This window comes from Rhopalosiphum padi, chromosome 2, assembly GCF_020882245.1.
Source record: "Rhopalosiphum padi isolate XX-2018 chromosome 2, ASM2088224v1, whole genome shotgun sequence".
NCBI classification, from domain to species: Eukaryota; Metazoa; Arthropoda; class Insecta; order Hemiptera; family Aphididae; genus Rhopalosiphum; species Rhopalosiphum padi.
Genome location: NC_083598.1, coordinates 61,314,748 through 61,339,941, shown reverse-complemented (window position 1 = coordinate 61,339,941; position 25,194 = coordinate 61,314,748). Strand labels below are relative to the sequence as shown.

Sequence of the window (25,194 nt, the reverse complement as noted above, 5' to 3'; positions counted from 1 at the left end):
AAATAATAAAGTATAGATTCTTCAATCATATCAGCTATCAAGTCCGAGAGAGTTTCAAATACATCGTCAGGTTCATATTTATTTATTTGTAAACATATAACCTATACCTACAATTAAAAAAAAAATCAACTAATACCTAAATCTTAAAAAATAAATTACCTCAATTAAGTTATGTTTAATGAAACAATCGAATCTAAGTTTTTGTAGTATGTTAAACAAACAAATCTATACCTTATAATAAATGGTAATTAAATATAATATTATTTTCAAATAATATAAATAAAAAATACATTATGAGTATGAGTAATAAGTATATATTATATTATATTTATATAATTAACTGATTAAGCAATATTTTCAAAACTGTAATATTCAAATGTATTTACATTTATTTTTTGCTTCATTTATTATTTAGGGTCAATGTGGTTTATAGTAACTAAAATTATACCTATATGTATTTAAAAATTTAAATTATTTGAAAAGTAATTTATTTTTAATCTTTGGTTTCATAGAAATGTTTAAATAAACATATAACTTTATAACTTAGACATGAATCATCAAAATTTTAATTATCCCACGTAACTATCTATATTATTATTCTTAACATGTTTTCTACGTGTAAAAATTATATATAAGAAATAAAATGCAAACAATTGATGAAGCATATTTAGTGTAATGTATAATGTGTATCTTTTACCAGTTAAAAATTATTATTTTTAGATATATAAACTTTTAAAATTTCGTATTGATATACTCTTAAAGTTATAATTCTTAGTTATAAATATATGTATTTTTGATTTGTATATCATGTTATGGCCATTTACGGCATCCAACAGTTGAATGAACCGTCTAACCACAATTTTTTCAGAACTTACATGGGCAATTGTGGTTATTTGAGTTGTCTACATTAAAGTTATACAATCGATACTTCTCAAAATATTCATAATTTAAATTTATTTGTGCACAAAAGAATATATTTTATTTATATTAGTTATAGTTAACTTGTATTAATCTTAAAATATATTAAAAACTTCATCTGTTTTAGATTTAATGTTTTAACTAATAAAACAACTATACCTTATTATAATGTATTTATGGTTATAACTTATTTCATGCCTAATCCAAATTAAATATTATAAGTTATTTCACAATTTTTGAAGATTCGTAAACAATATTGATATTTTAAGTTTAAGCATTTTATGAATTAAAAGTATAAATATAAAATTTAATTTAGAAAGTATTTTAACTTTTAACAAAATGATGTAAAAATTAGTATGACTAAGATCGACAAATAGTTTGTGTCATATTATTCATTCTTGACTGTAATATTCTTCTCATGTAGTCATGTACCACACCACTCAAATTCTTAGAATACTTAAGAACAATATATTTATTTTCTTGCTTTCATTAAGGAAATTTATTTCAAATTCACTCTTAATATATTACTCACATAAATTTTTTTAAATGATGCTACTTATTGATAAATTATGGGTTATTTGATTTGATAATTTACTCAGTTACTCATTATTATACTTACTGCATTAGCGTATAAATTATAATTGATTTTTGTTTTAAATAAATATTAACATTTGAATAATTTTATAATTTTTCAGATACTCAACGATATGTTTTTTACTTTTAAAACGATTAGTGTTGAGTATTATTATTGTTAGATACATCCTGTTTGTGAGTTAGGTCAAATAATTTGATCATACATGCAATATGTAGTAATTATTAATGATAAATCAATAAACAAATAAACAATCAATTAACATCAATAAGGTTATATTATTATTGTTTTTTAGAAACCTTAAGAATTTTCTCTTTCATTATCTGAGAAAAAGTAAAAAAATACAAAATACCAGTAGTTTATCAAATCGATTTAAATTTGTTGAACTATTTCGATAATCCTCGTTTCATTTTACTTGTCATGATTCCATAATACTAAAGTTGTAATTGTATGGGAAAAATATTACTATAATATAATAATATTATTTTAATATTTTATTTCAAAATAAAAAAATAAAATATCTAAGTTAACTGCAAGTCAGAATTAGTCGGCACGATCGTTTGAAATTGGACAATGTAAAAATGAGGGAAAACGAATAATACAAAACCACCCAAAGATTTGTATGTCCTTGACAGTGGTGACTAATCAAGATGGAATTGGGGGTGGAGTAGGTGGGGAAGAGCATGACGTTGGCCTGCAAAAAACGGTGTATATTGACTTTCACCAGATGTAAAAAAAATGCTTCTATGAGTTCTATGACGAACGTAGAGGCTTGTATTTTTCTCCACCTTCGTTTTATTGATACTGAAATCCGGTATTGATTTTCACTTCCTATTATACACATATAGTCGTCGCCATCGTTCTGACGACTATTTGATTTGAAACAGCCTCCTTCATAAAAAAGACATATCAGGTTTCGACTTTTTTCATCGAAAGATGACATTGCCATTTACAGATTACTAAGTGCAGGGGTGGTTTTTGTTGATTATTTTTTTGACTGAGGGTGCGGTATAACATATAGACATATATAGGGGGATTAAAGGGTGGGTTTGTTATTATTACATTCTATGCTTCATTTTTTTTTTTTGAAAAGTGGTTCCCGTGTGCACCGTTTGTATTATATGTGTCTGGAATGTGGTGTGGGCTTCAAGGTCGACTACAAACCTTTTGGCCCCAAACACACACACAGACGCTAAGACCTCGTTTCATACAGGCAAACTTGACGAGTTGCTGCTGGTGTATAAGTATAAATAAAATATATAAATACATACCAGCACCACGAGTTTAGAATTTTGGTACCTCAACTATGGCTTATCTCTATACAAAAGTAATAAAAATCACTTTACGTTTCTACAATTTTCCACACCCTTATTATTTGAAATATATTATTATTATAGTCACAAAGATAAACAGTAAAAATGCAAGAATATGTATATGTTGCATATTTGATCGATTATTTGTAATGGTTATTACTTATTACCATTGCGTTCACTAAATCATTTGAAAATTAATATTCATCGTATAGTATTATTGTATAGTCGAAGAGGACACTGGACGATCGCCGGGAAGAGCATGTTGTATGTGACGAATATCTAACTGTACAAAAGGATAAGAGGTAGAAAAAGCACCGTTAAATACGTTAAACAACAACAACAAAAAAAGACTCAGCACGATAGGTCCACCATAGCTAATCAGTATATTATTAATACATTATACATAGCGACGCGCGAGTAGGTACGATACGTGTCACGTCTATCAAGATTCAAGATATAGTTTTGTTACACACAATAAAATAAAATTGTTATTTTACTTAACCATGTATGATGTATCATGTGCAATGGTATACCTCTTTGCAGACTGGCAGTACAATACGATTATACACAAATATGATATGTGCACAATGTACGATAATAATATCATGAGAATTCTTACATTTTGTTACGTTGTGTCCGAAAAAAACAAACGGAAAAAAATAATCGTCTTGATTTTGTGCTACCACGTATGATTGGATATGGAATGTTTGGTGTATAGGTCACACGTTACTGTGTACCGTTAAGAAGCCTCGAGGGTCATCGATACAAGAATGTCTCACATCATTTTTAATTTATGAAAATCATGTTCACGGAATAGTTTGATTATGTTTCCGGTTTTTGTTTTCAAATTTCTGACTTTCTATTGTCTTTTTTGGTTTTTAGTCATAAAGGTAGTTGAAGCTACGTATAATAATTTATATATTGATATCATACGTAATAAAGGTCAAGATTTGTTTTATTAATACACCTAGCTCAATGACGTTATTTAATTATATTGCCAACAGAATTATTGGTATTAATTGGTATTTATATTAACTTGAGAGAATTTTACAATTTATTTCATCACAAATAAATAATAGTTTGTTTTTTGTAGAACTATTATTTTTATACTATAAGTCTATAACCTAACTCATAAAAACTAAGTGTCCACGGACTACAATAATAAAATTAACACTCTGACAGCTAGAATAGTTGATAAGTAATCGATTTTATAACTATTTGAAAGTGTTTTTTAACTGCATTCTTATAGAGAATGTTTAAAACTCAAATTATTTTAGATACGTTAATACTTTATTATTATTATTATTATACTAGATTCCATGGTTATACCTACCTCAACTTTCATTGTAAAAATGAAACTTCTTTATTAAAATTAAAAATAATATAAAATAGTTATCTATTTACGTTTAATTTGAAAAATAATTATTATTATATGTTAAACATTTTTTTTTGTAATACGATTAAATAACCATCATCACCAATACTAGTTAATCTGTTATCTGTAGGATAAATTATAAATGAAAATAAAAAGCTTTTTTTTAAGAAATCAAATTATATTTATATATTATAGGTAATGTATAAAAGATTAAAAATTAAATTTTTGAAAGTAAAACAAATCAAGATATTAAAATCATGTACAATTGATTGCAGTTATGGGTAGGTTATATTTAGCATAATAGATCGTCTTAAAGTGGCACCTACGCCAAGATGTGCCATTGATAGAATAAGAGACACTCCATGAGATGTCCTAGTGCTGCAGGCACCGCTAAGATTGGTGTCAGTAGACTTCTCTCATTATGTCAACCCCAGGAGGCTGCCGGAAATGATTTAACATTCTACAAGACCCCACCCTGAGTATTTACTGCGTCATTGCATGCTGCAGTCTACAAAGACCTAGATTAATTTAATTTGCAACCGTCAGTATTTGTAACGAAAATAGTTTAGTTACAAATGTGTAAGATAAATCGTTTATCAACATTTGGTTATCTATAACATGGGTCGAAAATGTATTACAAAACATTTTATAGTTACTGTTATTCTAAATTTCGAAAAACCAAAAATAATAGAATAATAATAATAAGCGTTAGAAGATTTTTCGAAAATATAATACTTAATTTTTACGAAATTTTGTTTGATAATTTTTTTTAAATCACATTTTATAGTATTTTGATTATATTAAAAATAGAAATAATAAGTGATTTTTGAAGGAGGCATAACGTCATGCTATACATGTAATATTGTTATCATTATTAAAATGTAAAATATTAAAAAATACTAATGAATCTTAATATAATATATCAAACTATTATCATATACTATGTATTACAAATTAAATAGATAATAAACAATGAAATCAAAAACATGTACGATGTAGGTACATTAATAACTTATTTCATTCAAAACTAACAACCTAGTTCTTACTATAGATAACTGTACTTTAGCATTGTACTTAAAAGTGCCTCCATATTATTTAAGTTACATTAGGCATGCATTTAAAGTTAAAATTATTACACTTAATTATAAAAAATAAATACTAACTACATCTATGATTTAGGAAAGTATTTCAAGTATACCTTATATACATTCACAAAACAACGAATATTCTATTCACATAGGTACATTCACGAATATATAAATAAAATTAAAATTGAATTCGGCGAAGTTTTTAATAACTATTATAAAGAATACATTTACTAATTTAATAAAAACCTGTTCTTATAACATAGAATTTGAATAACTAACCCTAAACCTAACTGTATATCTTGCACTGCTTATACATAATATACCTACCTACATTTTCTTATAAGATTAAAATAATATGATATCTATAAATAGTAAATATTTAAAATCCTTTATTATTTATTAATTATATACTAGTATATAACAGATAAACATTTTAAAATAAAATAGTATAAATTATTTTTAAGATTACTACAGATGATATCAGGTACTATAGACACCTAGTAGATATAAGTATATATTACTAGATATAGAGATAATTATTTCGAGAAGATTTCATATGAATGTATGGAATGCATTTGAAATTTTGAACTGGTTTCGTAATTGACTAATCGGCAGTTCGATATAGATATATAGGCATTTATACATAGCATATTTACGGGTGTTGATATGAAAGATAAACCCTTTGGATCAGTTTTTTACTGATATAGATATAATATTGTTTTATATACTTTTTGTGGTAATATAAGATAATATTACAGAAATACAAAATAAAATTATAATTAATTATGATTGCTAATGTTTATTATAATATTGAATATTAATATAATAAGCATTTGAATTTGAAATAATGAATTTCATTCATGTCTAATTTAATTAAAATTTGATTGAAGTTGAAAAAGTTTTGTATCACACGTTGTATTTTATTAATGTAATTAATTTAAATTCATAATCATGGCAATATATCCTAATTCTTACTCTATTTTTATGCTAATCGTTTTTAGAATTATAATTTAATTTATCCACGTGTTGTGTACAAGAACTATATTTTAAGTAAATTTGTTTATTTCTTCAAATAAAATCTACTTTAATAATTATAATAATTTTGGATTTATACTCATCTCTTGAAAAAAAAAATAATATACTCATTAATAAAATGATACTTATAAGATCATTAAAAAGAACAGTATAAAACGTTAGTTTATTAATCATTCATGACAGTCAATAGATGACAGTTATTTAATACACTTAAAACCTAACCTAACCCAAGAATAAAAGAGAAAATTCTTTGGCATTTTTTAAAAAAAAATCTGTTAATGAACAAAAAGAAAAGAAAACTTCTCAGACACGTTTTTATTTCAATGAAACGTGTGTGATTAATCCCTCAGTATAATATGTATAAATAAGACTTTTGTAGAATTTTTTATGAAGACTTTATTTATATAACTTTACGGAGCTGAAACTAAAAAAAAATTATTAATTTACCTGTTTTGTAGTAAACACACGGTTAATTAATTCCCGTTAGTAAAAAATTGTCCGTTAGTTCTTCATTAATGTACACCTATACTTGTTAGTTGTAGGTGTAAAATACAATACACAATTATATTTTCGTGTTAAAACTAAAATTGAATTAAACATTTTACAAATTAATATTAGAGTAAACTAAAATGCAATATCTAATATTATAACATTAACACGAACCTTTAACATTCTAAATACATTTGATGAAATTTGAAAATTGATGTCTGTGTTTGTATGCATATTTTAACCATGAAATTCAATTATATTGTTTACCTGTAAATTGCAATATTGTTGAATATGTGTCAGTATTTACTATTTAATAAAGTTAGTATAGTGTTAATTCGTATAATCGTATCTATCAATTAGTTACTAAATTGTATGTAATAACTAATATGTATGCTAATTCCATCAATATCTATTAGTTTTTGTAAATAAGTATCTATCATTTACCTATAGCAATTTTTAAAATATAATATCATATACAGAATAACCAATTTAATATATATCTAACAATTTTGATTTAGTTTTAAAACCACTATGATATCTTTATAATTCTATTTTAAAATACACCTATATACAGTATATGTTTACCTATTTTTTATTTGCAAGAGGCATTTATTTTGTGAATATATTTTTTGTGTGTATCTACATTTAAATTTTGAACATCTGAGAATGAGATACCTATTCATCGAAATGAGAACTAATTTTTTTTAATGATTAGGTACATGAAAATAATTTTTAGATATTATGCAAAATCATTATTTGGAGTTATTTAATTAGGCACCTATCTAGGATGTAATAATATGAGTATTCATACAGAAGACGAAGTTTTGCAACGAATTAACTACAGAATGAAATTACTAAACTAGTTTTGAATAGGTAACTACAAATCGTTGATGAGGCCGCTGTAAAAAGTCAATTTACCAATTCTACCATGTTAAAATATATTTTCATACATCAAGATCAAGCTCAAGTACATGATAATTATACAGATCAAAAACTAGAATTCGTAATGGAATTGTTAAGATTATGGGTACGTCACTAACTTACAAGATGTACCTAGAATGAAAACCGGATTTTTTAAATCATACCTTGATATGATGTTATAGCTTCATGTTTACATGGGCGATGGGTACAAATAAATAATAATCTGTCACACCTATACTTATACAATATACTTATTACAGTTATAGTAGTGCAGATAGATATTGTGTTCAAAAAACTGAATCAAAACATCGAAGATGAATAAACTTTTTTGAACTTCTATTTTAAGAATGGCTCAGAAGTTAACTGGAAATGCGAATATACAAATTGCAATGTTATTCATATATAAATATTCCAAAAAGGCAAAAATATAAAATTAGTATTAGTCATATACAAAGTACATTTATAACTAAGGTACCAACATAAATTTGATATTTAAACTCTAAAATAACATGGAGGTACATCAGGCAAGCCTGTAAAGTGCATAACTCATAGACATAACTTATTGCATAGGCTCATAAGCATTTATTAAAAAAATATTGTAAATTTAATCAATGTTAAAAATATTATGAAATAGAAAAATAGGGTTATGGAAACTATAGATTTGTTTAAAGTTTGATAAGTTTAATTATAAAATTCGGTACTCGATTGTATCAAAGAACATCCGTCAAAATATTTTTTGAAGAACACTTACAGTAATAATTAACTAAATACATTAGTTATGACTTATGACTGCAGTTATGTACCATACCTACCTACCTACCTATAATACTAATACCTATATATAATATATTGAATATTATTCGATGTTCAAAAATCTGTTTTAATAAATACACGTTGAAAATGAAAAGTTGCATTTAACTAAATTATTTACTAACTATTCAAACTCATACAATAAAATGAAATCGATGTGCCTATTTACATAATTACCTACATATAGCTAGTACCATTGCTTGATTATTGGTAACTAACTAGTTAATAGTTATAATAAAATTGATTCATTATTGTTATGTTAATATGATGAGATCCGGGACGATCTGACGATGATGTATTACTGAATAATAGCTAATGAGCTCATTAAAAATAAAAAATTAATTATATGTTATGAAGGTAAATTAATAATTTTTTTATATAGTATTTTTTTTATATATTAAAATATGTGTATGGGAGGAAAAGACATTTTTTATGGCTTATACAGAAAAACTCGTTCTTTGTTCATGCCTTTTTTAATTGAATTATAATGAAAAATCTATTTTCTTCCTAGGTCAAGGTACACTCAATGCCACTTTTACATTCAATTGACAGAACTTGAATGTAACCATATAATACTTTATTTATTATGAACTTGATGTTGCGATACTATATAATGATAGGATTCCAAGAAGATCAAATACAAAATCCGTCAACATAAGTCATAATAATAACTCCTATTCGAGTATTTTTGTAGTAATTAATACGCTTCAAAATATTTTTGTTAAATTGAGTGAATAATTAATGTTAATTATTGTAATGAAATATCTGGCACAACTCATTAATACATCTAGTCAATAAATAATGTCAATAAGTAGGTAGACTAGATATTAGATAGGTACCTACCTCTGTACCAGAGTTAATACCTATATGCTATTTTAGTATTTTATAAATAAAACTAATAAAAGTAACATAGGTTATTTTGGTTATTTTCTATAAAAATCAATTATCTAACAATAATTTGTCATTGTTCACATTGAATAGGTAATATTTTACATTTACATAAACAATAAATTTAGCTTCTATATGTGGCTAGGTAAAAAACCATAATACAATATTACAATCTATAAACTAATTTAGTATTTAATTCAAAAAGCATATTTATTACTATTATTAGTATTATTTATAAATCATAATCAATTATATATGTATATTATACATTATATAAAAATGGTGTACGAATATTACATTTTTAGGTAGGTATTACAACTTATTGATAGGTACCTCACTTACATAATTTTTTTATTATTTCTATTCATTCGTCGCCCACTGGGTAGTGAAAATGGTGAATTATAAATGTATAGATAGTAACTAATTTTCTTACATACCTCATGCTAATCAGAAGAATTAGCTATTTTGCAAACATTTGTACCGCAACTTTTAACAAAAAAGGAAAAATCAAATTTTAGAGATATTAGAGATAATCAAAATTATAATAATGTTTACTATAATAATAACTAATTACCATTTTCAATAAATTGTTAATAAAAAACACAATAATTTGAAATGGTATTAAAAGCGCTATCTGTTGGTGAGTTATTTTGTTAATATCTATTATTACAATTTATCCAGATCAAGTGCATGGATAAATTATTGAATTCACCAGGTTCACAGCTACATCGTCTGTTGTAGTGTTGTGTCATGACCAAATTAAAGTAGAGCTCAGTCCAACTTGCAGTGACACAGTAGAATATGGTTAGCGAATAATACCATAATTTTATTATAACTGCTATTCAGAATATTATCATACAAGCAATACTGATACTTAGTGACTAGTGTAATACCATTGAATATAAAATATTATTGTTATTTATTTATTAATTTTACATAATAATATAAGCTATCAACATTTGACTCAATGGCGTTGCCAGAATTTTTGAAATCAAAATAGCAATAAAACAACTTTATACAAATTAAATTTATATTGTGTGGACTAAAAATAATTTTTATACTCATTGCATGACTAGATTTATAATACTAAATACATCTTACTGAAATGTAAGATGTAATATTTAAAAAAAAATAAAAACATAATATTTATATAAATTTATTAGTTATTACCAACAAATTGGGATATGGCAATGAGGTATTTATTATGATATTATATTATTATTGTGTCCCAGTCCAATCCTTAATTTTTTATTCAATTAGACATTTTTTTAGAAAAGTGGTCAATATTTCTTTTCTAAGAGGGAGAATAAGTATAGGTTTATATTATAATTTATGATAATTATTTTTAATAATATTGTTAATGAATAACAACTTATTGTTAGATAAAGGTTTCCATTGCTATTGTTTTATAGTTTTATAATTAATTTTATTCAAATATAATGAAATTACAAAATGAAACTACTAAATTTTGAAATAAAAATAATCCTGAACATTTACTCCAGTTATTTGACTTTTATAAGTTATAAATTACTTAATTCAATTTACAAATATTTTTATCAATCAATAATTTATATTATTAAGACTTACGTAATACATTTAAAATGTTTTAAACATTTTAATTTTAAAGATAATTTAAAAATATATAATATTATCATAGACCTCATTTGCAAGTCGTGCATAATAGTGCCTATCCTGTGGAGGGGCTGAGGGGATTACAAACAACCGACCTCCAAAAAAATAGGTTAGAGTTTGGGGGGATATGACCCATAAATTTTAAAATAAGCTTAAATATATTAATATATTTTATAATTAAAATTTTTTTTATTAGGAACAAATAACAATTTTCTTTTTATCAGATAAATAAATAACTAATATAAAATTGTATTGAATGTTTTAAATTTTGCAGGTTATGTCTGTGCATGATAGGCAGGACCTGTAGACACGCCTATGGATACTATATTGAACTTGATATATGTTATACCCAGTGTTCGAATTGGGGGGGGGGACGCAGGCGGATGGAGTCCGCTTTCATTTTTTCATAGATTTCAGAGTCCCCCTTCATTTAATTAAGCGAGGAAAAATACTAGCTTTATAGCACCTTACTATATGTACAGCAGGTGTGGGGTACAAAGTTTACAATGGGTTACTTTACAATTTATTTGCTATGGAACGGTATTTACTGAACTAAAACCAGCGTCCGTCCTCAATTTTTTTTCCAATTCGAGCACTGGTTATACCAAAATTATTAAAGGACAAAAGATATGTTATAATACTTGAAAGTAATCACAAATCATGAAATTCAACTTTTTTTTTAATTGAACAATAAAAAGTTATTTTGACTTTAAAAATAAACAATGGTTAATGTAATTACTATTTATAAATCTATCATATTATATATGCCTAAAATCGTTTTAATTTATTTAATAAGTTATTTCTTCTCATTGCTAATTTCCGTACTCTGAGCCAATATTGTTTTGTATTAGGATCCAATTCTTGTAATGGTTTTGGTCCATCTGAAATTAAATTTAATGTTAGAATTATTTTTTAGCTAAGATAAATTGGAATTATTTTTAAAATTATACTATAAGTTATAACCATAATGCATTTGAATCATGGTTATCATAATTATTGTAAACAATTGTTATAATACTTATAACAATTATTTTATGTGAATATAATATAAGTATAAATATAACTAATATAATTTAGTTAGATATATTTAAACAGTGTAATTATGAAAGATTTATGATAGAAATATTAAAAACTTAGTAAAATTAAATCACAATATTACTTTTGCAATTTCAAATTGTCACCAAAAAATTTAACTGAGTGACATAAAATTTATTTTAATTATTTAAATAAGATCTAAATTTATTATTATTAATATTACCTATATTCAAATTCCAAAGCCAATCTGGATATTCTGAGTTAGGTTTTATTTCTATATCTTGACCTTCTTTTAATATATTACTCCCGCATACAAAATTAATTAATTTTTTGGCATCAGTTTCAACAGGAATTTCAGATTTTTCTAAAACTGGACCTCCTTTGCCCAGTTTTTTTTTAGATTTTCCCAATGAAATGATTCCTGAAACATAATAGGAGTAAGTATAACAAATAACTATTAATATAATCTAAATACGTAATAACTAATAAGCAGACTTTATTGTAATGACTTTTACCAAATGCACAAATATAACTAATGTCTAATGTTATAGTGATAAAACTTACATAAATTTAAAACTAAAAATAAAAATAATATGTAAAAAATATATTTTAGCTGTTTAACTATTAACGAACCTCACGAGTATTTTATCTTACTTTTTGCATTATTACTTATAATAATTAATAAAATAGAAATAGAAAAAAAGAATATTATACATTCATATTTACAGTTTTTAGAAATTAAATGGAGTTAAAAATCAGTGGAAATCATAGTTATAAACAATAGATTCTACTAACCACTATGCATCATTATAAGTTATAGGTCATATTTTACATTTATAATTCATAAGTATCTAAAACAGGCATAAAACATACTGGTTATAAATAATTTATTAACATATCTGTAATAAGCTAGTCTAAACTATTTTTAGTACAAAAGAAGTTATTAGTTTTTCTTATTAGGCATTAATTTAGTTTTTTTACAGCAAAGTGATTTTTTAATATTTTATGAAATAATTTATATATTTCTTAAGTCCACATATTCGTTTAGTCATCTGTAGATTTTATAAATTCTCAGCACCTTATAATAAAGCCTACAAATATAAGCATAGAAGTTTATTGTAACTGTTACCTCGATATACAGAAATTGAATATTTGAATAATATGTTTAATATAACTTACCACTAGGTGATGCATATGAATTACTTGGTATTTGAACACAACTACGAACATAATTTAATTTAATTATCTTAAACATTATAATCTTTTTTTTTTAAATTGGTCAATAAATATTTTTAACAAAAATAATTAAATTAATAATTGACAAATGTTATTTGAACAACTGGATTTCAGACATTGCAGTATTTCACAACTTCGTTTAGCTTATGCCGCTTATGGTGCTTACATTAAATTTACACGAGCATGTACATGTTACTATATTATTATCAGATATCAATGTTCAGCATTGAAAATGATATCATATTATAACGAGAGCATCAAAAGCAAAATTCAGCGACCAATCAGAATCATTGCTAAATTGAACGTCTCTAATCACCCGCCCATTTTTAAATATCATCTTATCACCACGAGATTAATAATCCTTTTTGTGTTTTATTTCATTTTATTGTTTGAATTTTCTTTGGTTACTAAATAATGTCTACGTCTTTTCTTATATGAAATGTATGCGAAAACGTTATTGGTATCTTTCTAATTTAATAGCATATGAAAAGATCTTTGGCACAGTTGCATAAAAGTATAATAAAAAAACAATTAAATGCCCAGACATTAAGTGTAGACTTAAAAAAACATATAGAAGATTGTCACAAAATAATTTTAATTAGAAAAATTATATATTTCCAAACTAATGATAAATATGTATTATGTGAGTATTTTAAATTTATTTTTAAGAGCTGTAAAAATACACATTTGATTAATTCCTCAAAAAAAAGGTAAAAATATTTTTTGACTTCCATATATAATATATATATAGTAATATTATATTACTTTCAACTGAGATATTGGAAAGGTAAGACCAATTATTCACTCTGTCAACAAATAAACTCAAAAAAAGAAGTAATATTATTTTAATTTTATAATGTACAAAAAATGGTCATATAAACATTTAATACAAATTTTAAGTACCAATCTAAGTTTATTAGTTTTCAAATTACACTAAAAAAAACAAAATTGATTTTATTAAAATCTGGATTTGCATAAAAATACTTAATTTTTTTTTTGTTTTTCTCGGTTATTTTGAAAAATACCAGGATTTTTTTACTTTTGTCTTATCTTAAATACATATCAGATTCGATTTTATACTTGAAACACACATTTTTGTAAAACCAATGCATTTATTGCTCCGTTCAATAGATAATTAAAAAAAAAAAAGGTACCCAAGTGAATTCTGCTTTGCTGTTGTATAGTATCTCAAGTGTATATTAGGTGTGACTGTTGAGTAGTTAGTAGTTCACTGACTCACTGTAGTATGTAATAGACGTGATCAATTTTAATTCAATGATATTATATCATTGTATACGAAAAACAATTCTGAGCGAAGACTTTACGATAACACTCAATATTATGTTTATGAATCGATATATTCCGATTCTTGATAAAATATGTTAAATTTTTTTAACACTATATACTATATAGTATATACCTTTTGACCTTTTGAGGTAGTTAATTAGTCTAAATATTATTATTATGAAGGTACTTATATAAAGTACGTTATTAATATAATATTTTTACTTGGTTATAAATTGAAATAAGAAAGAAATTATTAATATAAAATTCATAATTAATTATTTTTTCGTTAGTTACTAGCTGATACATTAATCAATAAATTATGTACTTATATGGTACCTATATGATGTATCAATATGACTATATGGTAAAACCATGAATAGTTGGGAGAATTATTTTTTAAGCTACGGATGATTTATCTCATATAGTTATTATTCGAGTACTGTAATATCTGTAATATCTGAAATGTAGAAAGGGTTTGCTGCGAGTGTGTGACTAGAACATTGATTTCGGAAAAAAGAGGTGATGAAGAGGAGAAATTAATATATTGTTATTCAGAATAATTTTGAAAAAAATAATTAAAATTAGTATTCAAACAGCCATCTGTACTAAAGATTAAGAAGTTTTGCTAGATGGTAAAGATTGTTTTGAAAATTGATTTGATTTACCATCACTTGTCTATTTATGCAAAGTATACTAATAAATATAGATTTAAACAAAACCTTGTAAGATAAGTAGATATGAACTTTAATATACATATACAATTTATATACATTTTATGTATAGTAAATTAGATAATTTTTGGCATGGTAGGGATGTCGTCGACCTTTGTTGTATGTAAATAAAAATCGACCAGGTTTTATTAAAAGTAGAAGGGGCCTGGCACAACAATCATGACATGGTACCGTGCTAGAACCCTTTTATACAAATCGAAATGACTCCACACACGCTACTTTGCTATGGCGACAAATACACAAATGGCTGATTTTATGTCGCCGAACAACGGAATTTTGAACGTAAGTACGATTATATTAATATACATATTATTTATTTATATATATATAGTAATATTATTATTATTATTATTATGTTATTCAATTTAAATAATAAATAATAATATAAATACATTAAATAAATGAGTATATATATAATAGAATACTCCTAACTCCTATTATATTTAGTTTCAAATATATTAAATGAGGGTTTTATGTTTTTATTCAATGTTTAAAGCACGAGAATCCCGATTTTGCCGTATTTGGAGTAAATAATAAGGAACTCATCGATGGCAGTTTAAATCCACAGCGTAGACAAACATGCACCAACATTCCATTACTACCGGCAGCTTTGCAGCCTCGACTTCATCAGAAACGATCATCTATTGTAAAGTAATATATAGAGTATAGACATATAGTGTATATATATATATTCTAATTACTAAAATTACTTACATTTACATAAGAAGTGCGTGATTAGTAATTCATTTGTATTTTTAAAGTAATAATAATAATCTAAATGAAAACATGAGCAACACAAATTTGGTATCATTGCAAACATTGACAGATGGAAAAATCCAAGCTACTAGGTCTCAATGTATCAAAAGTCGTAATCCAGAACGAATGAGTTTAGATAGGTATTTATTTTAATTTATTTTAATAATAAGAATATATTTATATTTTTTCTTAAATAAGACGAGGTTTGATGAGCGTTCCAGTGATTACTGGCGAAGCTCGTCTTCGACTGTTATCAATGCAACATAATTTACTAACAAAATTAGATGGTATTTCTGGAGCTGGTTTATCTAGACTAGTTTTCTTGGATGTATATGGTAATCAATTAGAGAGAATTACAGGTCTCGAAAGCTTGAACAATCTACGTGTCCTTTTGTTAGGAAAAAATCGGTACATATCCAATAATTTTTGTTATTATTTTACGATTATTAAAAAATATATAATCGTATTTTATTATTATTGTTTAGAATTAAACGCATTGAGGGTTTGAAAACGTTACATCGATTAGAAGTTCTAGACTTGCATGGTAACCAATTAACTCAAGTAGGTGGACTGCAAAGTCAAGGTGAATTAAAAGTTTTGAATCTGGCTGGTAATCAAATCAAAGTATTGGGTTCATTAGACCTTACTGGCCTCAGGTCGTTACGAGAGCTTAATCTTCGAAGAAATCGTTTAAAATGTCTGTTAGGATTTTCAGAGACTCAACAATTAACGAAACTTTTTCTTAGTAACAATGAAATTAACACGTAAGTTTAAAATTTTAAATTATTTAATATTAAAAACCTATTATGTTCCAATTTATTTACGTAATTTTAGTATTGATGATATGCCAAGTTTGGTGCATTTAAATAAGCTCCAAGAATTAGCTATTGATAATAATCCTGTGTCGGCTGTAGAAGAATGTGTATCATTTTTGGTATCACATCTATCTCAGCTTCAAGCACTAAATCGTACTCAGGTGACCGATCAGATGAGACGTACTGCTGTGATTTGGAAAGAAACTCGAGAAAGTCTTAAATGTGTTGCAGCAAATTCTATACAAGAATCCGGAAAAAAAGGTCGTGACAACATAATTTATAATGCTAAGTCTAATTGGGAACAAATGCGGTCTCAGCACTGTGTATATCCCAATTTAGCAACTTCACTGAAGGATCTAAGAAGCTCAACGGAGACAGAAGACGGTGAGTAAATTATAGTTCAAATATATGATTATATTTTTGAAATTTCCAAACCATAAATCTAGTATCAATAATTAATAATCATAAAAAAAAGTTTATTATAATTTTTAATCGAACTAATCGAAGTATTAACATTATAGAATCTATTGAAAAACCATATAATATATTAATATAATAATTATTGTTTATTAATATACTATTATTATATTTATAATATTGGCTTCTGTGGCTGTGTCAAGAATATAATAAACTAATAAGCACCATTTAAATAATAAAATTTTACTAATTCGTAGTAATATTAGTTACATATTAAAATACATATTAGTTATTAAATATCATAATTTATAAATTTATCAAATATAACGTCATATTTAAATAGTTAAATTATAGGTATATATATATTAATATTTATATATTATTATATATAATTATAGGTAAATACTTAATTTTTATTTAATAAACAAAACTTTAGTTGTATTATTTGTTCTATTTATATTATATATATATATTTAAATAATACAGTTATTGTTTATAAGTTATAAGTTATAATGTTATATAACCTAGTTACCGAACTATAAAATTGATCATACTACGCGTACCATCTCGTACTTTACTTTTTTACTTTTTTCAAAACATAAGTTTAACTTTAATATTGACATAATATAATATAATTAAAATATATCTGCTGTTTTAAAAGTTAAGATATTTTAAATAACAATACATCCATTTTAATGTTTGATAATATTACAAACATTAAACGATAGAATAAATATATCGATAATCGGTTATACCCCTCGGTTATAACCCTATTTAGATACTATTGAAAAGTGATAGATATTAAACATAAAATAATATAATTTTATAGGTACTAAAAGTGATTCTGCATTATGTAAAAATTCATTGGAAGAAAATCCCGAAACAGCAACTGCAGAACAACGGAAAAAGAAAATGTACTTTTTATATAAGAATCGAACATTTGTTGAAAAGAAGCTTTGTCGTCGTCCAACAACAGACAAAAGTGACACGGTGCCTGTAACTAGACTACCGCCAATATTGAATCAGTATCTCAACCAAAGTCCAACTTCCAAAAGAAAATCTGAATTTAGACAAAATGATAGCAGTAGTTTAGAAATGTATCCGTCTGACCATAGCGAACAAAGTAAAAGGAGTGTTTCCAGTTCAGTGAATATGGACGCTTCTTGTAGTGATGACACCAGTAGCAGTTGTGAATCATCTTCAGAAGAAAAAATTACCAAAGAACCAGCTATCAATACTCGACCAATAAAAAGTGCTAATCCTAGAATGTCAGCTCCTATCATAAGTGATCAGCAAGAAAATAGTTTTAGACCAGCAACATCCAGACCAAAACCAAAATGCAATGGTTCCAACCCAAAAGATAAAAATAAAGAACAAGGTTTGTCCGTGTGTTTTATACACGTTATTAATATATATAATATACATACATATTATATGAGTAGATGATTTGGGGAAAATTATTGAAAATTATACTATCTTTTACAAAATGTATTTGAATTAAACTTATAATATTAAGGGTTCCAAATAATATATTGCAATATAAAATTTTTTTTTAAAATATATATTTTATAATATAATAAACAATGATGATAGGTTATATGGCTTTTCACATAATATTCAACTTCAAATGGTAGATAGACGGATAGTGTATATAATTACATTAATTTTAATATGTTTTAATGATAAACTTTGATCATGAATATGAGTAATATACTAATATTATATAGTATAATATTGTGATTTACAGGTGGTGATTATTTAGTCGAAATAACAGGAAAGTTCTTAAACGTATACGGGCAGGGTAGTCTGCGATACATAGACAAACCTTGGAATCAATCAAAATCAAATGATGTTTCAACAATTAAATTCAATTATGTTAATTTCAATTCTCTTGTACCAGTTTTTTCCAAAATTAAAAATCGTTTTCCAAACGCTGAAAACTATTTTTTTCGCGACACTAACATTTACTGCCTTGGTCAGTTGAATGCTTTAGCCGATTTACAAGGATTGGTTTCTTTGTACATACACGAAGATGGAAATCCTATTACACGAAAAGAATGGCATTCTTATGCAATTTATAGGTTATCACACTGGGGATTAAAATTTATTAATGATAAAGAGGTATAACAAATAACTATATTATATAAATTAAATAAAGTAGGTTTTATTTTAAGTTTTGATAAAACGTACTGGTATTTTATTCAGGTGGATGAACCTCAAATAACCAAATCAATGGATACTTTTAAGGGACTAAGTAATTTAGTATTATACTCACTGCCAGAATCATTGTTGACACCGTTGCTCAATAAATTACAATTAGATTATAGTGCTGAAGAAAGCGCGTGTAAATGGTTAAAGTCATCGGACCCAGCTTTACGTAATGTTGTTTGCAAAGAAGCATTGCAATGGCGTAAAAATGGAAATGCTCAGGTAGTTAATTTTTGCACTGCTTAATTATTGTGCGAGTGTTGTCTATTACAATCTGATTATGAATCGTAATACACATAAATTATGAGTCATAATATAGTGTATAGTATAAACTGTATAGAGCCCAGCCATCCACTTATTGTACGAGTATATCAGTATGTTCGGCACGTTTAAATGTTTAATGGTAGATTGTTATTTTTAATTTAAATCATAGTAATTTCAGAATGGAATTTAATTTCAAATGTTTCTATTGTAAAAATAATTAATTTTAGAATATTTAGTAATTTAGAAATTTGAAAATTGAATTTATCATATAAATTAATTAATATGTATTTCAAGGATGAATGTATTTGGAGACACAAAGGACTAGTTCATTTTAATTCATTGATCAACACTACGTGTCTAGCAATGGCAAAACTGATTTTATTAGAACAGGAATGGCCTATTGTGCTCAAAGAACTCATACAAAATACATTAGTCGACTATTCACAACTTGAAGAATACATGAAAAGGAAATTAAACGATCTACGACCTACTTAAAATCAATTAATTTGTATCGTGTAGTTTCGGCCAACGTGCAACTAAATAATATATTATTACTATATACATATTTTAATTATACTCATTAATTTTATACATGCTCATTGTAGACTTGTACTTAGTTTGTAGATACCTACTACAATTATTATATTACTATTGATCCCATTTCATGTTTATAAATAATATAATTCGTCCATTCATATGAATCAAAGTGGTTAAAATAAATATAATTTTTAGAAGTCAAATTACGTCATTTTATTCATTATTTGTGTTATTTTTCACTGGCTTTTATAATTTTTAATCATTAGAATCTAAGTACTAATTTTTAAGTCAATTTAAATTTGAGGTTTGACCATACACGTAAATGTATTTAAGTATTTTATAGTTCTATAAATCATCTATGGTTGGTACTTTATAGACTCAAAAATAAAAAAATCATAATACTTTAAAAATAATTGGGAAAACTAAAAAAAAAAATGTGGATTATTTCTACGAAATTTAAACAAAGTGGAATTTTTTGGTAGTTATTCAAAAATTAATAATTGTAAATACTTACTAACTTTACGTTTTCATAAATATTTTGGCTTTTTGAAATTATTTAATGATATTTAAAATGTTATTTTTTTTTAAAATCAAAACAAATATAATTTAATACAAGATTCCATATGTTGTTTTTAAACAGAAATTAAAAAATCGCGAAACATAGAATATAGATTAGAAAGATAAAATAAATATAATATTTATAGGTACTCTAGTAAAAAAAACAAACAAAGCCAATATTTACCTTTAAAACATTCTCAACTTTTTTTAATTAAGCGTATTTTTTATAGATTTTTATTATGATTTATGTTTTGCACACAGACCCATAGGCCACAGTTTACTATGGTTTAATGTCTATATATAGTGTATATAGTAGTATCCTACCTACTCTGTGCTTCTGTGGTTTGTAGATCTGATTTTAAGTTGGAAGTTCATGGTTCAGATGCAGGTTTGCAACTTTGTATTATATTAAAATTAAAGATATGCAACTGATTAACCATCAACTATTGATAAGATGACATAGTTTATGAAACGACTAAGCAACAATATATATAAATGGTAGTGATAGCTAGATAAAAACAACCGGCTAACAAAATTATAATATTATCATAATTTTTGTTTGTTAAATTTAAGTAGGTCAATAACCTTAGTGGCTAGTGAACATTTATTATATTAAATTATAATTTATGAGTTATAACTGTTATATAATTCCGTATATAAAGTATCCGTATATAAAGTCCGTGCGTCTAAAGTGCAAATACAAGTATTCAATTCACCGTGAGTGTTGTCAGTGTCACATATATTTATTTTGTGATTAACAATTAAACAATGCATTATTATGGTTTATTTTTTAACGTATTAATTATTTGTTCAATTCTTCTATCCTCTGTGCCGCAATCGCTTAACCAAAATGTGGGACCACTTGTAAAAATGACCAATGGCCAAGTGTGGCCGAAACCTTTGTTTCAACACAACTTTGACGAATATTTAACACTTGAACCAGAAAATTTTCATTTTAACGTAAGATCAAAAATATTAACGACTAAAACACGTATAATATTTTGAATTTTTTAACCATTATTTAATTATATAAATTAAATTTTAAGTAATATTATATATTATTATCCTGCATATTTATTATATTTTAATAATTTCAAGTAGGGTAAGCTTAACTATACAAGTTTCTTTTTAGATAACAGGTCATAGTTGTGACGACCTACAAGATGCATTTAAAAGGTATAATCATATGCTATTTTTAAAAGCTAAAAAAACTTTTAAGCACCATACAAGTTTATCTACGAACTTTACCTTTGGTAAGCTTGAAGTGCTGAATGTACAGATTACAAACCCATGTGAAAATTATCCTTCTTTAAATATGGATGAAAAATGTTGAGTAATTAGTATCTTTTATTACATCAGTTGTAATAACATTAAGAATACAAATATAAATTATCTTTACATATATTTTTTGTACAGATGAAATCAAAATAAATAATTCTTGTGGACTTTTATTGGCATCGTCTATTTGGGGTATTTTCAGAGGTCTAGAAACTTTTTCTCAGTTGGTTTATTTGGGAACAGATGGTTCGACGGTAATTTTAAACTTTATGACTACACTCATGTATTTTATGTGGTGAACCTATAATGTACAATTTTATAACACACAGTTTGTAATACAAAGTACATCAATAGTGGACTATCCGAAATTCAGGCATCGTGGATTTTTATTAGATACGTCTCGCCATTATTTACCTATCGAAATAATAACGAAAACTTTAGACGCTATGTCGTATTCAAAAATGAACGTATTTCACTGGCACATGGTTGATGACAACAGCTTTCCGTTTCAGAGCAGCGTTTTTCCAAACCTTAGGTTTAACATTTATATTAATAATAATTTGTGCTGAATAATGTAAAATTTTTCTACAATAAATTAATAAATATATCGGTAACAGTTAACTACAGTTATTGCCTTAATAGATATTATTTTTGTATTTATATATAGCGAAAGAGGAGCTTTTGGACATTCAGCCATTTATACGAAAAATGACGTCAAATATGTAATAGAACACGCAAAACGTAGAGGCATTCGTGTTATACCAGAAATCGACACCCCAGGTAAGAACAGATAACATAGAACAAGTAATAGACAGTCTAATACATAATATACATATTTTCAATATTTGTTCTTGAGAACTGAGAACGACGGTTTCACGTGTTATCAGACGATATTTTGTAAGATTATCTTATTTATACACAGGACATTCATTGTCTTGGGGACTCGGTGGTATTCCGGGACTATTAACTCCATGCTCGGATCCTCATTCAAATCGTTTTGGGCCTATTGACCCGACGGTGGAGGAAAACTACAATTTTATCAGGATGCTATTGTCTGAAGTCAATGGATTATTCCAAGACAAGTATTTACACCTAGGTGGTGATGAAGTAGATACATCATGTTGGTAATGACAATATTTATGGATTTGTGTATTAAACAATATATTTCAGATGGGTAACGTAATACATAAAGTCAGTGCTGAATGATTGGGTGTTCAAATTAATATAATATATTTATTATTATTATATACTTTTACTTTATAATTATATTCTCTGTTTATGTAATATGTGGTCCAATTCAGTGTATACCATATACACATACACCATAGGTGAAATGATATAAAATTCGTTTCAACCACTAACCACTTAAAAAACAAAATTTACGCCATTTGACTAATTATGCGAGTATTATAAATATTAAATATATTATATTGGTTTTCGTCGATTATTCGTAGGTCCACGAACAAAAAGATACAAATGTTCATGCTTCGCAATAATATGAGCGACATTGTCGAATTAGAAAAATACTACTTTGCAAACATATTCAACATAACACAAAATTTAAGAACTGTGCCCATCGTGTGGGAAGAATTATTTGACGAGAATATCCACCTCGATCCCAATGTTGTGGTGCAAGTGTGGAAGAGCGATTTAAATTCGTCCGTATCGAAAGTAAGTATTTGATGTATGTGTATACTATTACACTAGCTTGTATATTAAAATGTATAGTGTTTTTTTCGAAAGCAGTGGACACGTATGATTCCGATATCATTATCATCGATGTATGCATTTACAGACCCTAGAAAGTGTACTATTTGAAACAGTATACCATATCGATTATGATAATTTTGTACATTTTCCTTGAGTAGATAATCTATTACCTTGTAAAACCATCTTCTAATTAATTGTCACTGCAGGTGATGAAATGTGGACATCCAGTGATATTTTCCAGTTGTTGGTACCTGAATTATATTAACTATGGAGCGGACTGGCTGAATTTCTACAGGTGCGACCCAACCGACATTGTCGGCGAGAACCGTTTGTTTTTGGGTGGCGAGGCTTGTATGTGGGGCGAATTTGTTGACGAAACAAATTTATTGCCAGTGTCGTGGCCTAGAGCCAGCGCTGTGGCCGAAGTGCTCTGGTCACACGTGCTTAACGAGACCGAAGCCAAGCACAGGCTTGAGGAACACGTTTGCAGGATGAGGCGGAGAGGAATACCTGCTCAGCCAGCCAGTGGACCAAGCTATTGCCATTATTAGAACATCTATATATTATTATGATGTCTCGTTGGGTACAGTTGTACAGAATTATAGTCTATGCGACACTATAGATATAGAATGATCTGCGAGAAACCTGTATTATATACAAATACTATTTCATAACAATATAATTTATAAAGTTATTACTTATTAGATATTCCAGTTCATCATATTTGATATTTCCAGGGACGTACACAGTAAAAGTTTGTTTTTTTTTTTTTTTGGGGGGGGGGTATTTTTGAAAATCAGTTATGAAAAGTAGAACTTTTTTTTAATAAATATACAAAAAAATTTATGAAAATTAGGTATACTTAAAATACTTTTAAATACAAACATTGATATAACAAAATTAACATTACAATTGAATTAGTAAATAATTATGCAAAAACCCAAGTATTTCAGGGGGTGTCTGAACACCCAAAATACCCCTCTGTGTACGTGCCTGGATACTTTCATTTGCTAAAAATCCTGTTCGTTATTTTGGCTTTTGAATTTTGATTCAATTAGGATTCATAAAATCATGATTTAAAAGAATTTTAATTCGTGAAAACATTTTGTGGTAGTCAGTAGGTAGTTGAATAAATATATTAAAATTTTTTTTAATTATAAATGTGAATTAATATTAAAAGTTTTGAAATGTCGATTCATTTTCATAGGTATCTATTACCTAAGTGTACATATAATTACAAATATTTTTAATGAGAAAAATAGCTGCTCATTTTAACTAATAAAACAATAACCATCATTGGC

The 25,194-nt window shown here is 26.0% G+C and overlaps 3 protein-coding genes across 3 annotated transcripts; 2 read left to right on the top strand and 1 right to left on the bottom strand.

The window, feature by feature from the left end:
• Positions 1-11,722: 11,722 nt before the first annotated feature.
• LOC132922779 (large ribosomal subunit protein mL54) lies at positions 11,723-13,535 on the bottom strand. Its single transcript, XM_060986474.1, has 3 exons — positions 13,276-13,535; positions 12,320-12,517; positions 11,723-11,942 (listed from the first exon to the last, which is right to left on the bottom strand). The coding sequence occupies exons 1-3, from the start codon at positions 13,349-13,351 to the stop codon at positions 11,830-11,832; spliced, it is 387 nt and encodes a 128-aa protein (XP_060842457.1). The 5' UTR covers positions 13,352-13,535; the 3' UTR covers positions 11,723-11,829.
• A 1,964-nt stretch (positions 13,536-15,499) lies between these two features.
• LOC132922775 (leucine-rich repeat-containing protein 49) lies at positions 15,500-20,550 on the top strand. Its single transcript, XM_060986465.1, has 10 exons — positions 15,500-15,632; positions 15,847-16,001; positions 16,112-16,246; positions 16,305-16,514; positions 16,592-16,870; positions 16,941-17,305; positions 18,168-18,716; positions 19,086-19,459; positions 19,544-19,768; positions 20,105-20,550. The coding sequence occupies exons 1-10, from the start codon at positions 15,576-15,578 to the stop codon at positions 20,303-20,305; spliced, it is 2,550 nt and encodes an 849-aa protein (XP_060842448.1). The 5' UTR covers positions 15,500-15,575; the 3' UTR covers positions 20,306-20,550.
• A 909-nt stretch (positions 20,551-21,459) lies between these two features.
• LOC132919717 (beta-hexosaminidase subunit beta-like) lies at positions 21,460-24,590 on the top strand. The gene is made up of 8 exons (XM_060981511.1): positions 21,460-21,865; positions 22,038-22,233; positions 22,322-22,437; positions 22,513-22,718; positions 22,851-22,963; positions 23,106-23,307; positions 23,638-23,854; positions 24,100-24,590. The coding sequence occupies exons 1-8, from the start codon at positions 21,674-21,676 to the stop codon at positions 24,442-24,444; spliced, it is 1,587 nt and encodes a 528-aa protein (XP_060837494.1). The 5' UTR covers positions 21,460-21,673; the 3' UTR covers positions 24,445-24,590.
• Positions 24,591-25,194: the final 604 nt, after the last annotated feature.